This window comes from Castor canadensis, chromosome 8, assembly GCF_047511655.1.
Source record: "Castor canadensis chromosome 8, mCasCan1.hap1v2, whole genome shotgun sequence".
NCBI lineage: Eukaryota > Metazoa > Chordata > Mammalia > Rodentia > Castoridae > Castor > Castor canadensis.
The window spans coordinates 14,710,298-14,723,563 of NC_133393.1; the positions used below are offsets into that span (position 1 = coordinate 14,710,298).

Consider the following 13,266-nt stretch of genomic DNA (forward strand, 5'->3'; position numbering starts at 1 on the left):
TTCCCCAGGGCACAGCCTTTCCCTGACTGGGTCAGACCAAGACAGCACATGCCTTGAAAGACCACTGCCTGTCCTCCCTGTGAGTGAGCTGGGGTTCTCCCCAACGCTGGGTTCGAAAACTTCCATTCACTTAACCCTCCAGGAAAAAAGAATCTGCTGTCTACACAATGCCAAGAACGCCCTCATCCCACCTTCTGTCTGGAGCCCTGCCTATGGGGTTGGTGGACCACTTTGCTATTTTATTTTATTATTTATTTATTTAGTGATGGGATTGGGGTTTGAACTCAGGGCCTTGCACTTTGGCACTCTACCCGTGAGCCACACCCCCAGCCCATTTTTGCTGTGGTTATTTTGGCGATAAGAGTCTTGAGCACTATCTCCCTGGGCTGGATTCGAACTGCGATCCTCCCTATCTCAGCCTCCCGAGCAGCTAGGATTACAGACGTGGGCACCACCACCCAGCAGTTTGCTATTTTACTGCTTTGCCAGCTTTTTTTTTCCTATGGGCCTTCCCTCTACGCACGGAAGGAAGCCTGGTGCCCCACAGCTGTGAGGACCCATAGGATGCGTTGACACGCTCGCGTTGGCCAGGGATGTCCCTCCTGCGGGACACAGAAGTTGTTTCCTAAGTGTCCACCTGACCTGGCCATGAACCGCCCTGAGAAGCAGGGAACTCCCTGCGCCTTCGCTGGCCGGGGGAGGAGAGGCGGGGAGGGAGCTTGGGGGAGGGGGCGACTCTTCTCCCGGGCAGGGCGTGGGTGGGCCGAGTCCCCAGCCCACCGGGCCGTGCCAACAATGGCCTGTTGTAGACGGAGGCGGGAAGGAATGCGGCCCGGGGAGTTGGGCGGCGGGGCGGCCGCTGCGGTGGCGGTGGCGGTGGCGGCCGTGGGGCGGGGCCGGGTCCCAGCCGCAGCCTCTCACCTGTCCAGGTAGCGCGCAGTTCCCGGGGCGCGGGCGGGGAGGACAGCGGCGGACATGGGCCGGTAGAGTCCCGGGGGACACCGTGCGGAGTGGAGTCCCGGGCAGGGCAGGACGAGGGACGCAAGGTCCTTCCCCGGTGCCCGCGCGGCCTGCGGCAGCATGAAAAAGAACCAGACGGTGCAGGGCACCTTCAGCAAGCTCTTCGGGAAGAGGCACGCCAACCCCGCCGCCACCTCCCTCTACGCCACCAACCCCCCGTGGATTTTCACCCAGGAGGCCCCGGAGGAGGGGACCCGGGATTTTGGTGAGTGCGCCCTGCGGTCAGGGAGGGCTCCAGGGACCGGCCCGCGGCGCCACCTCCTTCCCGGGTGTCCCGGGTCTCTGGGCGCAGGGAAGGCGACACGTTGGAACCCGTGGACCCGCCAAGAAGGAGCTTCGATGGCGGGGAGTCGGGGAAAGAGCCGGGGAGGGAAGGGGACCCTCCTCACAGGGGTCTGGGAGACCTCTGCCTGCCCCGTGTGCCATTCCAGTTCCTCTCCCAAGTGCTTGGATTTCTCCCCTTGGTGGAACTTGTGCTTGTGTTTGTTACTGCGGCCAGAAGGACTTCCTGGGGTTGCCATGTCTCCCCCATCCCACCGCATGTCCCCTGTCCGGATTCTCTGAGTCAGAGGTGTTCCCGAGATGGAGGCAGCCGGGCATCACCCTCCCGCTTTCCTCTTCCTCCCTTCTCCCCAGCCCTGGCCCACCGTGTCTGCTCTGCACAGGCAGGGCGCCCACACATTTTGCTCTGTGTACGTGAGAAAAGTCAACCTGAGCCACTGCTAACAGGTTACCAGCCTGTTTGTGACAGTGAGCCATTTATTGGGGACACAGGCTTTTGCCAGGTCAGCCTGAAGCCTGGGTTGTCCATGGGCTCAGACTGAGGAGCCAGAGGTGGACAGCGGAGGTCTCTGAGACTCCAGCTGCTACCGATCCCTTTGCAGACTTCTGAAAACACTGGCCAGCCCAGGTCTGGCTGTGGGGGCAAAGGAGAGTCACGCGTCACTGCCTTAGCTCACCTGCTTACACCATCACCACTGTCTTCACCATCCTTTATAGCCACTGCCTGGCCACAGAGGAAGTTACAGCCTCAGCCCTTACTATGGAGTCAGCTCAACACCCAGGTTGCCACAGTCAAAAGCAGGGAAAACAAGATGTCACCTCTCTCTAGCCCAAGGATCTCAGGCTAGCAGGCGAACAGAGCTAACCATATGCCCTTCGGCCCTTTCTGAGTCTTTGCATGAGGAGAAGAGAGGACTTCCGAGCGGAACTAGCATTGAGTTGAGAAGGAAGGGCATTCCTGGCAGAGCAAACCAGGAGCAAAGGCAAGGAGGGGCAGGGCGAGGTGGAGGTGCGGCTTAGGAACTTGCAGACACCATGTGCTGGCAGGTGCCACTTGTGAAGCCGGAACACCTCCCCCGGCCTGAATGAGGACACTGCATAGCAAACATTTACTGATCCCTTTCTAGATGCAAGGCCTCATTCTAAGATCTTTGGGTTGTTGACTTGTTGAATTTTCATGCAGAGTCAAGTCCTGTTATTAGCATTCCTGTTTGACAGAGGAGATTGAGGCACAGGGCGGTTACATAACATACCCAAGACCACACAGCCTTAATGGTGGAGCTGGGATCTTCCCGAATTCAGTGACGTTCAGCAGACAGTTTATGACCCCAAAGTCTCTTGTGAGGCTAACCCAGGTGGAGACCCCACTCTTAGCAGCTGAATTCATTCTGTGCAGAAAGTGATCTTGGGGCGTCTGCCTCAAGAATGACCCCTACCCACACAGACACACACTTCCTCTCCAATAGGAGACCTCATTTTGCCTTGGCTGAGCAGGCATCAGTCCCTTCTAATGAGAGAAAAGAGACAGGGTGCCCTGTCACATCCAGCCAATTTCTGCCTTCATCAGTCTGGGCAGGACTGGAGCCCACGGCACAGCTCCTCCTGGTCCTCAGGGCAGGGCCAGGCCTCCAGTTGACTCAGCCGACTGCGTCTGCACATGGAGGGTGGAAAACAGCACAGGCTCACCCATGTTCTGGGGTGTTCCCTAGGCTGACTGTGGGTGTGGCAGGGGCCCTCCTCCTTGCTGTATGTTGCTGGGTATGGAGTTGAGGAGGGGAGGGACTTGTGTTGGGGTTGGGATGGGATGGATATGTCAGCCTTGTCTTGGGGTCCTGCCTCTGTCAATAATGTGGGGCCACCTGGGTACCAGTAGCTCAAGCCTGTAATCCTAGCTACTCAGGAGGCAGAGATCAGGGCGATCTAGGTTCGAGGCCAGTCGGGTAAAAAGCAGAACCCTATCTCAAAAATACCCAACATAAAAAAGGGCTGGTGGAGTGGCTCAAGTGGTAGAGCACCTGCCTAGCAAGCATGAGGCCCTGAGTTCAAACTCCAGTACTGCCAAAAATAATAATAATAAAACAATTGTGGAACCAGCCACTCTCTGGCTTCAGTGATTTCTTGTGGTCAGTGGGCATGGTATCCAGACCCCCAAGGGGACCACCTAAGGTGAAATCTATTGCCGTGCTTTAAAGAGCTCTAAAAAAATAGCATGGTCACAATGCAGCTGCAAGAGTCTGTGTGGCCCTCCATACCTAAAATACTTACTTCCTGGGTTCAAGAGTTCTTCCTGCCTCAGCTCCTGATTTCTTGGGACTGCAGGTGCCCTGCCACCAGCCTGGCTCATCCCCAGCTATGAGGGCAGCCTGTCCCTACCTGCTTCAGTACACAAGAGGTAACAGTCGGAAGGGAGGGAGCTCAAGTCCCATAGGACCCCTGAATCTGTGACATTCTCTGATAGCCTGGGTTGGGATGCGGTGATACCCAGCTCTTGGGGAACAGGTGGTGGAAGAGGGGGAAATCAGTGTAGATGTGGGTGAGGGAATTGAGGAGTAACTGCCTGTCCTGTGGCTGCAGCCATCTAACAGTCTGTTTGCACAGGATAGGTTGGGTGCCGAAGGTAAAATGCAAACAGTTGTGCGCAGAGGGTGATGGGTAAATTTTTCTTCGAAGAATTTTCCTAACACGGATTCCAGTTCACTGAATGCAACTGCAATCCTAACTGAATCTTCTGCCCTCCCCCAGCCCAAACAAGGGGCTTTAAAAGCCTTACGATTGTTCTTTAAAAGCTTGAGAAAGCAGAGATGGGAATCTTTGCAAATCCCGATAAGAACTGGGCTGTGGCCTGAGACAAAGCTGCTCCTGCTGTGGACTTCTCTCTCACTGCCTGGAGTAAAAGAGGGAGTTTCTTTATCTTTAGCCATGGAACCTCATCCCAGCAACTGGATGCCCTTGTTTGCCGAAGTCTCTGTTTCCTGCTCTCTGCATTTCAAATGCAAAGTCTTGGAGTCCCACCACAGGCTCCCAAGTCACAATCCCTGGCAGTAGCTCAGTCTTTAATCAGTTTCCAGGTGATTCCTGGAATTGCAAAATTTGAGAATCCTTGGGATTTCCTTCCTCACATGGAGCTGGGTTATTTGCTTTCCCCTCAGGACTCCCTAGAGGGCATACAGTAGGTTGAAAATAAGTGTGTAAGGAATGTGGCCAGCTCCTTACCAGGAAAATCCAACCTTCCTGAGGGTGGCTGCTGGTTCTGGTGTCCCCATCCCGGGGTCCCCAGACCTTGTGTTTTAGACCAGGCTAAGGGGTGGGAAGCCAGGGACTCCCAGAGAGGAGCCCGGCCGCACCAGGTGAGGGAAAGCTGACCTGTGCTTTGCAAGGGTGTGAAGGAGACTTTTGTTTACTCCTGTCCCCTGGAGGTGTGCTGTGGTTTGCTGGCAGCTCAGTACACACACACACACCCTGGCCACTGCTCCATTATATAAGTGCCTCTCTTTGTTGTAGCTCAACTCCAGAAAGGGGGGCCTCCCTTGACCTGGGGACAGCTACAGGATGTCCTTTCTCTCCCAGCCAATACATTAATTAATAACAATAATAACACACACACACCCGCCTTACTGAGAATGGAACCCAGGGCCTGTGTATGCGAAACAAGCTACCACTGAGCCGTCCACCCAGCCCTGATCGTATCATTTCCATCAGTCACCATTTCCTGAACCAGGCTCTGTGTTAAAAACCATCCCAATTCCCTTAATAACTCAAGGTCATGGTGCTGGGGACAGCATTAACGTGCATCTGATCACCTGCAATCTTGTTAAAATAAGTTCCTGATTTGGGCGGAGGGAGCCTGAGATTCTAGTATGTTCCAGGTGAATTCCTCCCTAGGAAGTAGAGGGCCCTGTGTGCCAGGCTCTTCCCCTTCCTGCCCCCTCCTCTACTCTGTAGTGCCCTGTCCCCACCTCTGCCTTCCCCTTTCCTCCCAGCCCAACCTCCAGCGTCCCCTCTGCCCTTGGACAAAGGCCTCTCTCTAGTGCTCAGGCCTGCTGGGGCTTGCTGGGACAAACTGGCCTTTTCAGGTTTCTGTCATGTGAACCTGTTAATTAGCAAGGAAGGGCCTCATTAATGTCATTTGTGTGTTGCATTCACCTGGGTCCCCCTGCTGCTGCCCTGAGAGGCAGAGGCTCCCTTAGTGGTTGAGCTCTGTTTGGGGGTTCTAGGTGACCCTGGGTTCAGGCAACAGATTCCCCAAGCTAAAGCCCCACCCCTCCTAAGCCCTCCAAATCCAATGAGACCTGTGGCCATTGCTTCTGAGCTCAGTTGGGGGTTCCTGACAATTTTGGGGTCCAGGCCATTACTTCAGCCCTTCTCCCACCTCTGCTAGCTTCCTTCCCTCCGTTGATTTTGGAAGGCATTCTGCAAAGTAAGAGTAAAGATCCCCACTTTACAGATGGGGAGTCTGAGCCTGAGAAAGTGCCTAAGTACGCAGGTTTTACCCAGAGAGCTGGATGTGAACACAGGCAGAATTCCTACGTCCATTTGTTCCCTCTGGGCCACATCAGTTCTGGAGATGCAGTCTCCAAAAAAGAGAGACTGAGGGAAGAGATCCTGGATTCCTACATTCTCTCCCTGCAAAAAAGAGAGACTGAGGGAAGAGATCCTGGATTCCTACATTCTCTCCCTGCTGTGCTGGCTGTGACCAGAGGAAATTCGTTTCTAGAAGCAGGGTGCCTGGCCTTCAGTCGCAGCATCTTGGGACCTTGGTGACACAACCTCTCTGAGCCCAAGATTCTACATCTGTAAGTTGGGAATAACAAGGGCATTTCTGGGCTGGTGGTTTGGCTCAAGCAGTAAGAGCTCCTGCCCTGAGTTCAAATCCCAGTGTCGCAAAGAAAAAAGAAAAGGAAAAAAAAAGGGCATTCCCACCACAAGGTTGTGAGGACTTAGAATAGTGCTAAGGCTGGGGTGTGGCTCAGTGGCAGAATATTTACCTAGCATGCATGGGGCCCATGGGTTCAATCCCCAATGCTGCAAAATAAAATAAAGAATAGTGCCTAGCTTGTAATGCCTAATAGACTAGACTCGTAAGTATTTCATTTTCTCTGTAGTTTGGACCCACCTAGCGCTTGGGAAAAGAGCTAGTAACTAGCTGTCCCAGAATCTGATCTCGGGGTCCATGCAGCTCTGATGACAGTGCTGGGGCTAGGGGAGTTAGAGCATTTTGCTAGGCTTTCAACCCTAAGCTCTGTGAGAAAAGAAACAGAGAAGACCCTGAGGCTACTCCTGCTGGGAGAAAGAGCAGAAAAGGAGGCAGCTTGTGTCTGGCCTTCACCTTTCCCAGAGCATCCCACATGTACCCCCTCCCCCAACACACACACACACACCCCACCAGGCCTGCCTGTTTGGGAGATGCAATGAACCCGAGGCTGTGTGTAAGGCCCTACGTTGCTCATGCTGGAAGCTTGTACTATAAGCCAGGGGCCCTGTGAACCCTGGCACCACCATGGTTTTGTGACCTTGGCCTAGCCCCTCCACTCTGGGCCTCAGTCCCCCCATCTCCACCCATTTGCAATGAGTGCAATTGGAACCAGCAAAGCATCAGGACTCAGAATGAACCCTGGCAAGAGAGTGAGGGGCCACCTGCCTCCTGATGGTTGTCAGGGCACAGGTGTTCACCATAATTTGCAAGTGACATGACCTGATTCAAGCTTAAAGCCCAACTCTTGGTGGAGGGAAGAAGGTGAGGCAGAGAGAGATTGATGACGATCATGACAACAACCAGCCCTAATTATCTGCTAGGCCCTGAGCACACATCTTCACACTATCTCTTTCAGCCTCACACTGATCCATCCACTTAGACACCTTTGTTCACATTTACAGAGATGAGGAAACAGGCTCAGAGAGACCTAGAAACACCTCCACGGCCCCACAGCTAAGTGGTGGACCGGGGACTGGAACCCAAGTTCAGCTGTGCTCTAAGCCTCAGCCTTGACTCCTCACAGCCCCAGGCATCCTCAGTCACCACCCACCCATTCCTCAAGCCATAGCAGGGGTGGGTTCTCCCAGCCCGAAGGGTGGAGGAGTTTCCAGAGCTCAGGCTGAAATCTGAGGTGAGGCCCTTCTTTTTGAAGCAGGTTTTTGGATATTAGATGGGATATGTAAAGTCAAATCTTCAAGGAAGGCAAATGAAAATAAAACTTCTGCTTTGTCTCCTGTCAACAGATGAGGGAAAAATTTCTAGAAAGAAAATCTCTTGGTATCCTGAACACAATCCTGTCTTAACGGGAATGGAGGGGGGAGGTAAATGGAAGCCGACCTGGATTCACCTCCATTTTATCAGGCTTTGTCAGACATGGAGGCCTTGGTTTCTATCCTGACAGAGCTGTGGTCCATCAGGGCTCAGGCCTTACTCACAAGGTTTCCAGGCTACTGCAGCTGCCCCAGAGCTGTCCTAATGCCTGCCTTTCTCCAGAAGCTTCTGGATTCCAGAGCAGTTCCTTCCCTTTTCCAGCCTAGAGTCCCTCCTGAATGCTCTGCCCCCATGCATGTGGTGAGCATAGAATAAACAGAGTGTCTGAGGTCACAACGCCTCTTCCAGTGGGTAAGGGCTATAGTAGGATGGCAGGCACAGAGGAGCTCCCAAGCATCAGAGTGGACTGGTCATCGGGGTAGAGTCCTCTTTCTGATCGAGTAGTCTCAGAACATCCTCAAGGGCACTGCCAGCCTCCTGTCCAGCCACCCTGTCACCTCCTTTCCCTTTCTCCCTTGAGGCACCAAGGCCCAGGATTCTCCCGGCCCTCTTTATCACTCACCTGAGGGGGCTGCTTCTCAGGAAGACCTATCCCAGCACCCCTGCTCCGCGATCCAGTGGGGTTCAGGTAGTTCCAGAGGAAATGCCCCAAGGTTGGACTCTGCTGACTTTTTGCTTAGTTTTAGTCCTTAACCTTGAGTCTGGAAAAGCCCTGGCCTGGAACTTGAGCCCTTGGAGGACCTGGCTTATGGGGGTGAGGGTGGGGTGGTCACATATGCCTTGCCTGATGGTGTGCCTTGACCTGGCAGGAACTGAGCCAGGAAGGAGGGTCCAGGACAGGCTTGTCAGTTTAGCCACACCTCCTTTTCTTTTCAATTGCATGATTTATTATTTTATTTGTTATTATACAATTATGTAGGTCAGAAGTCTTAACACAGAGCTACAATGAAGGTGCTGGCAAGACTTTCTTTTCTGGAGGCTCTAGGGAAGGGTCTGTTTTTCTCACCTTTTCCAGCTTCTGGAAAGCAACCGCCATTCCTTGGGCAGCCACCTCCTCCCACTGTCAAAGCCAGCAGTGGCCACCAAGTCTTCCATCACATCTCATTACCAGGACTTCTTCTTTTTTTAATATGGAACACTTCATGAATGTGCGTGTCATCCTTGCACAGGGGCCACACTAATCTTCTCCATATTGTTCCAATTTTAATACAAGTGATGTCCAAATGAGCATGTGTCACCAGGATTCTTGCTTACATTGCCTTTTCTGACTCCCAGCCACACCTCTGAGGACCGGGAAAGCGAATTGGGTTTTTCCAGAAGTGCCCCAGGGGAAGGGAGCCACCTGGACCTTAGTCCTGCCTCCCCGTGCCCCGCCCCTTCTGTGTGCTTTGCAGGGAACAATTGTGTTCTTCGAAAGGAATCCCCTGCTCACAGCAACCAAACCAAAGCCATGGAGCCTGAGAGTCACGGAGTCTGTGAGGTGGTACAGTGTCACAACTGTCCTGACCCATGTGTGGCTTTGGTCAAGCTGTTTCATCTCCTGCCACTCCCTAGAACTGCTCCTTCGCCATGACCAAACCTTCCTTACCCCCAGACAGCACCAGCTCTTCATCCCCTTCTTCCCACCCCATCCTGTAAATGTGGAGATTCTGAGTCCCCCCTTCGGAGGAAGGCATAGTTCAGCGGTCAGGTCCTTAGGGTGGCCCTGGCTTCAGCACTTCTTGCGAGGCTTTGGGCAAGTTATTGGACCTCAGTTCTCTCATTTCTTTCTATTTTCTTTTTTTGGTACTGGGATTTGAACTCAGGGCCTTGCTCTTGCTAGGCAGGCACTCTACCACTTGAGCCACTCCACCAGCCCAGTTTTCGTATATGTAAAATGGTTTGCATGGGGCCGTTTTGAGGAGTGAATGAATTAATAATGTGTAAGATGCTCAGAACCTCTCTGCTATTCACCTTGCCAAGTTTCACAGATATGATGCTTCTGAAGCTCCTAGGCCAGTAATACCGGCCTCTACTGCAGCAAGGCAGTCCCCAGACCCCATCAGCAGCACAGGATGAGATGAGATCACTGAGTGTCCGCCTAGGTGCCAGACCCCCACACCACATACCCTGTCTCACAAATGTCCCAGGGCTCCTGGCATCCTGGCAGACCTTTTTTTTTTTTTGCACTACTGGAATTTGAACTCAGGTCCTTGAGCTTGCTAGGAAGGCGCTCTACCACTTGAGCCACATCTCCAGCCCTTCCTGGAAGACTCTTGAAGCCTGGGGACCAGGTGGCTTTTGTGGCAGCTGTTGGGTATGTGCAGTTATCTCCACCCCCTGGTTTCTGGTTGGGCCAAATCTGCACTTTTACAGCACCCCTCCCCTGTGTCCTGTCCAATCACGGTCTGCAGCCTCGGGCATGGAGCCTGGGAAATCACGTTAGCAAGTAGCAGCATTGGGGTTTCTGGGAACCTGTGGTTCACACAGAGATCTGCTGCTGTTTGGGTTCCTTTGGAGAGGTGGAAAGTCTTGACCTCCCTGGCCAACTTTCTGCCTTGGTAGGGCACTACAGGAAGGGCTCCCAGGAGCCTCTCTGTCACATCCAAAACCTCCTGGAGGGCTGTGGCTATAGTGGTGGAATTTGGGATGGATTCATGCTGGTTGCAGGACCTTCTGGACCAGCCCAAGTCTTCTGAATAAATTATTTGGCTTTCTTGCAATTTCCTCCTCAAGTCATGTGCAAGAGGAAAGGCAAGTCCAGTTAGTTCAATGTTCCAGGTAGCAGGATTCTGATCACTTGGAATTTTGACCTTTCTTCTCTTTCCTGTGTGGCTATAGAGAAGGAGAAAGTCTCTCATACCTGTTAAGTGGATGAAAGTTCTCTTTGCTCCTGACACACAGAGCAGGAGGCCCACAGGGATCTCTGCCTCTAGGAGGTGACAGAGTGAACCTGGGAGGAGATGTGAAATTCTTATCACGGAGTATCAAGGGTCAGGAGGGAGACTGGTTAAGAAAGTGAGCATGGCTCCTCACACCTCCCACTGGTTAGACACAGCCCAGAGCACAGGCTCAGAGACAGGAGGACAAGGAAGGTCCTTCCTATGGTTTTCCTGCAGGGGAGGGGACCACATATGTTGAGGACTTCTGTATGCTGGCCACACTTTTTCCTTACAACCATCCTGTAAGATTGGCACTATTGTCACTCCCATTGTACAGATGGCAAAATTGAGGCCCATAGAGGTGAAGCAACATGGTCAGCCAATGGCAGAGCTGGGATTTTTGCTAGGTCACTGCTACTGTCCAACCTCTTTCTGCTCTGCCCTTCTGCACATACCAGAAGTGGTTTGGGGCTAGGGAATTCTTGAGCTAGAGGGCCCCAGGACATGGGGGACAGCAGGTGGCCTCCTCTGCTCTGCTTGTTTCAGATTTGAAATTCAAACACTTGAGAGAAAAGCCAGCTTGTTTTCTTCCTACTCTCAGAGATAAGCTTTGGCTGGGGACATAGCCAAACTCTCAGGGCCCCAACAGGAGGGATGATTTGCAGTGGGAGGAAGGCTCAGGACGTGTGTGTGTGTGTGTGTGTGTGTGTGTGTGTGTGTGTGTGTGTGTGTGTGCGTGTAGAGATATGGCTGCTGGGGGGCTGAGAGCCCTAAGAACACTGGAAGGAAATAATTCCTCTGCATCCCTCCCCCAGTGCTGTGTCAGAGCCCTGTTAGCACACAGCCCTTCCATGGAGTCTTACTATTTTATAGGGCGTTAGCTGAGTGAAACAGGGGCAACCTCAGGGCTGGTTGCCTCTCTGGGAACTTTAGGGTGGAGTAAACTTGGTTGGCCTAGGCAGCTCCTTTGACCGTCATCTCACTGTGTCCTCCAAATTCATGTCCTTTAGATGGGATCTATTACGGAGATAATCGCTTCAACACGGTGAGTGAGTCGGGAACAGCCACACTGAAAGCTCGGCCGAGAGTCCGGCCACTGCTGACCTTCCTTCCACTGGTGAGTACAGCTCTGGGCAGGCCCTGCACCTGCCCCAGAGAAAGCAGCCACACCTACCCTGGCTGAGTGGTCATTGGCCCCACCCTGGGTCCATTCCTTTCCTTCCTAATGCCAACTCAGGGTGGCTGCTGGGAGGAGGCAGGGCCGAGGCTCATGGCAGGAAGGCTGGGATTAGGGATGTCAGCTCCTTTGGTACTGAAACCAAAGGAGAGATTAGAGAGAACTTATGTGCAGAGGCCCCAAGAGTGGGTACCCCCCAAGTACAACAGGGTTTGTTTTCTTTTTTGCAGTACTGGAGTACCTTGAGCCACTCCACCAGCCCCTTTTTTGTGATGGGTTTTTTCAAGATAGGGTCTTTTGAACTATTTGCCTGGGCTGGCTTTGAACTGCAATCCTCCTGATCTCTACCTCCTGAGTAGCAAGGATTAGAGGCGTGAGCCACTGGTGCCTGGCAGCGGGGTTCATTTTCTATGTTCACTGATGACTTTCTGCTTCATGTCAGGCACTGCACCAGGTGTTGGGGTGCAGGGATGACTGAGCCAGCCTTGCTTCTCTCAGGGTGCACCATGTCCACTGCAGGGAATGGATGAGCAACTAACCTGTAGAACACGGGCCAGGCAGGTGCAGTAGGTCCAGCTGTAAGTGGTCGTCAGGGAGGGCTTCTTGACAGAGGTGATTCCTAAGCTGCCTTGTAGGACACATAGCAGTGACCTTGGAAAGAAGGGCATTTGAGACAGATTTCTTTGCGCGTCTGAAATGACTGGGAACTAAAAACTCTTCTAGAGATGGGTTTTTGTTCTTTGCTGATGGAGAAATTTGAAAGGACTACTCTGTAACTGGTTCTGTTACTATTCGAAGAGGGCCTGGGTTTTCTGAGACATTTTACAAGAGAGTGGTGCAACAGAAGTGGAATGCAAGCTTCATATGTAAAATAAAAAGAAACAGGAAAAGGGTGGGTGGGAGGATAGAGATGGTTTCTGGGGGCAGAGAGCCCCAGGAACACTGGAACAGTCTCTCAAATCACTCCCCCAATGTCATCTACGTGGCCGTTAGCACACAGGGCTGTGTCTGTGGGATCTTATTGCATTAGAGGGGCTTAGCTGAGTCACACAGGGGCGGGTTTCTTCCCTGGGAAGCTCCAGGGCAGAGCACCGGCCTAGCACGCACTCAGCCCGGGGTTTGTTCCTCAGCACAGGAAAAAAAAACCTGTCAAGTGCACAGAACATCCCACTTCTGACAAGCAACATCTCAAGTGCTCAGTGGCCACTTGTGGCCAGCAGCTGCTGTATAGGACATCCCAGACCTAGAGTCTAATCAGCCAGCCTTGCAAATGTGACTTTGCTCCTGCCTGTCAGCCATAGGGCTTGGTCAAGACACGCCTCCACGAGGGTTTGACCACCTAGACTGGTGGGCACTTTGCCATGCTCTGAGTTTTGGGGGCTTGTGAGGCTTGGTAGCATGTATGCCTTGCTCCCAGGTACCCATATACCCTTCCTGTCACTACCTGATACACCCTCCCTCTCTCCATTGCCATCTTTTTTATCCAACTCTACCAACCAGACCCCAAGATTTGAGCTGAAACCCAGAGTCTGACATTCACCTCACTGCATCCCAAGGCCTCTGTGGGGAGGGCTGAGCGCACTGTTCTCTGGGAATACACTTCAACTCGTTTATTTCCTACTTACAAAAGCAACTTGTGGATGCTACAGACAGATACAGAAACCAGACCACCACACCAAGAC

The 13,266-nt window shown here is 52.9% G+C and overlaps 1 protein-coding gene and 1 non-coding gene across 3 annotated transcripts in view; one reads left to right on the forward strand and one right to left on the reverse strand.

Annotated features, from left to right (window-relative positions):
• Positions 1-766: 766 nt before the first annotated feature.
• Positions 767-13,266, forward strand: part of C8H6orf132 (chromosome 8 C6orf132 homolog) — a 30,208-nt gene continuing 17,708 nt past the window's right edge. The window contains exons 1-2 of one of the 2 annotated variants that reach the window (XM_074082185.1): positions 767-1,225; positions 11,418-11,524. In XM_074082185.1, coding sequence (XP_073938286.1) covers positions 1,081-1,225; positions 11,418-11,524 — 252 coding nt within the window. In that variant the 5' untranslated portion in view covers positions 767-1,080. The remainder of the gene's footprint in view (positions 1,226-11,417; positions 11,525-13,266) is intronic. The other variant, XM_074082184.1, reaches the window with a different exon arrangement.
• LOC141426067 (U6 spliceosomal RNA) lies at positions 8,671-8,777 on the reverse strand. Its single transcript, XR_012451175.1, has one exon. It is a non-coding gene; the product is annotated as a U6 spliceosomal RNA (small nuclear RNA).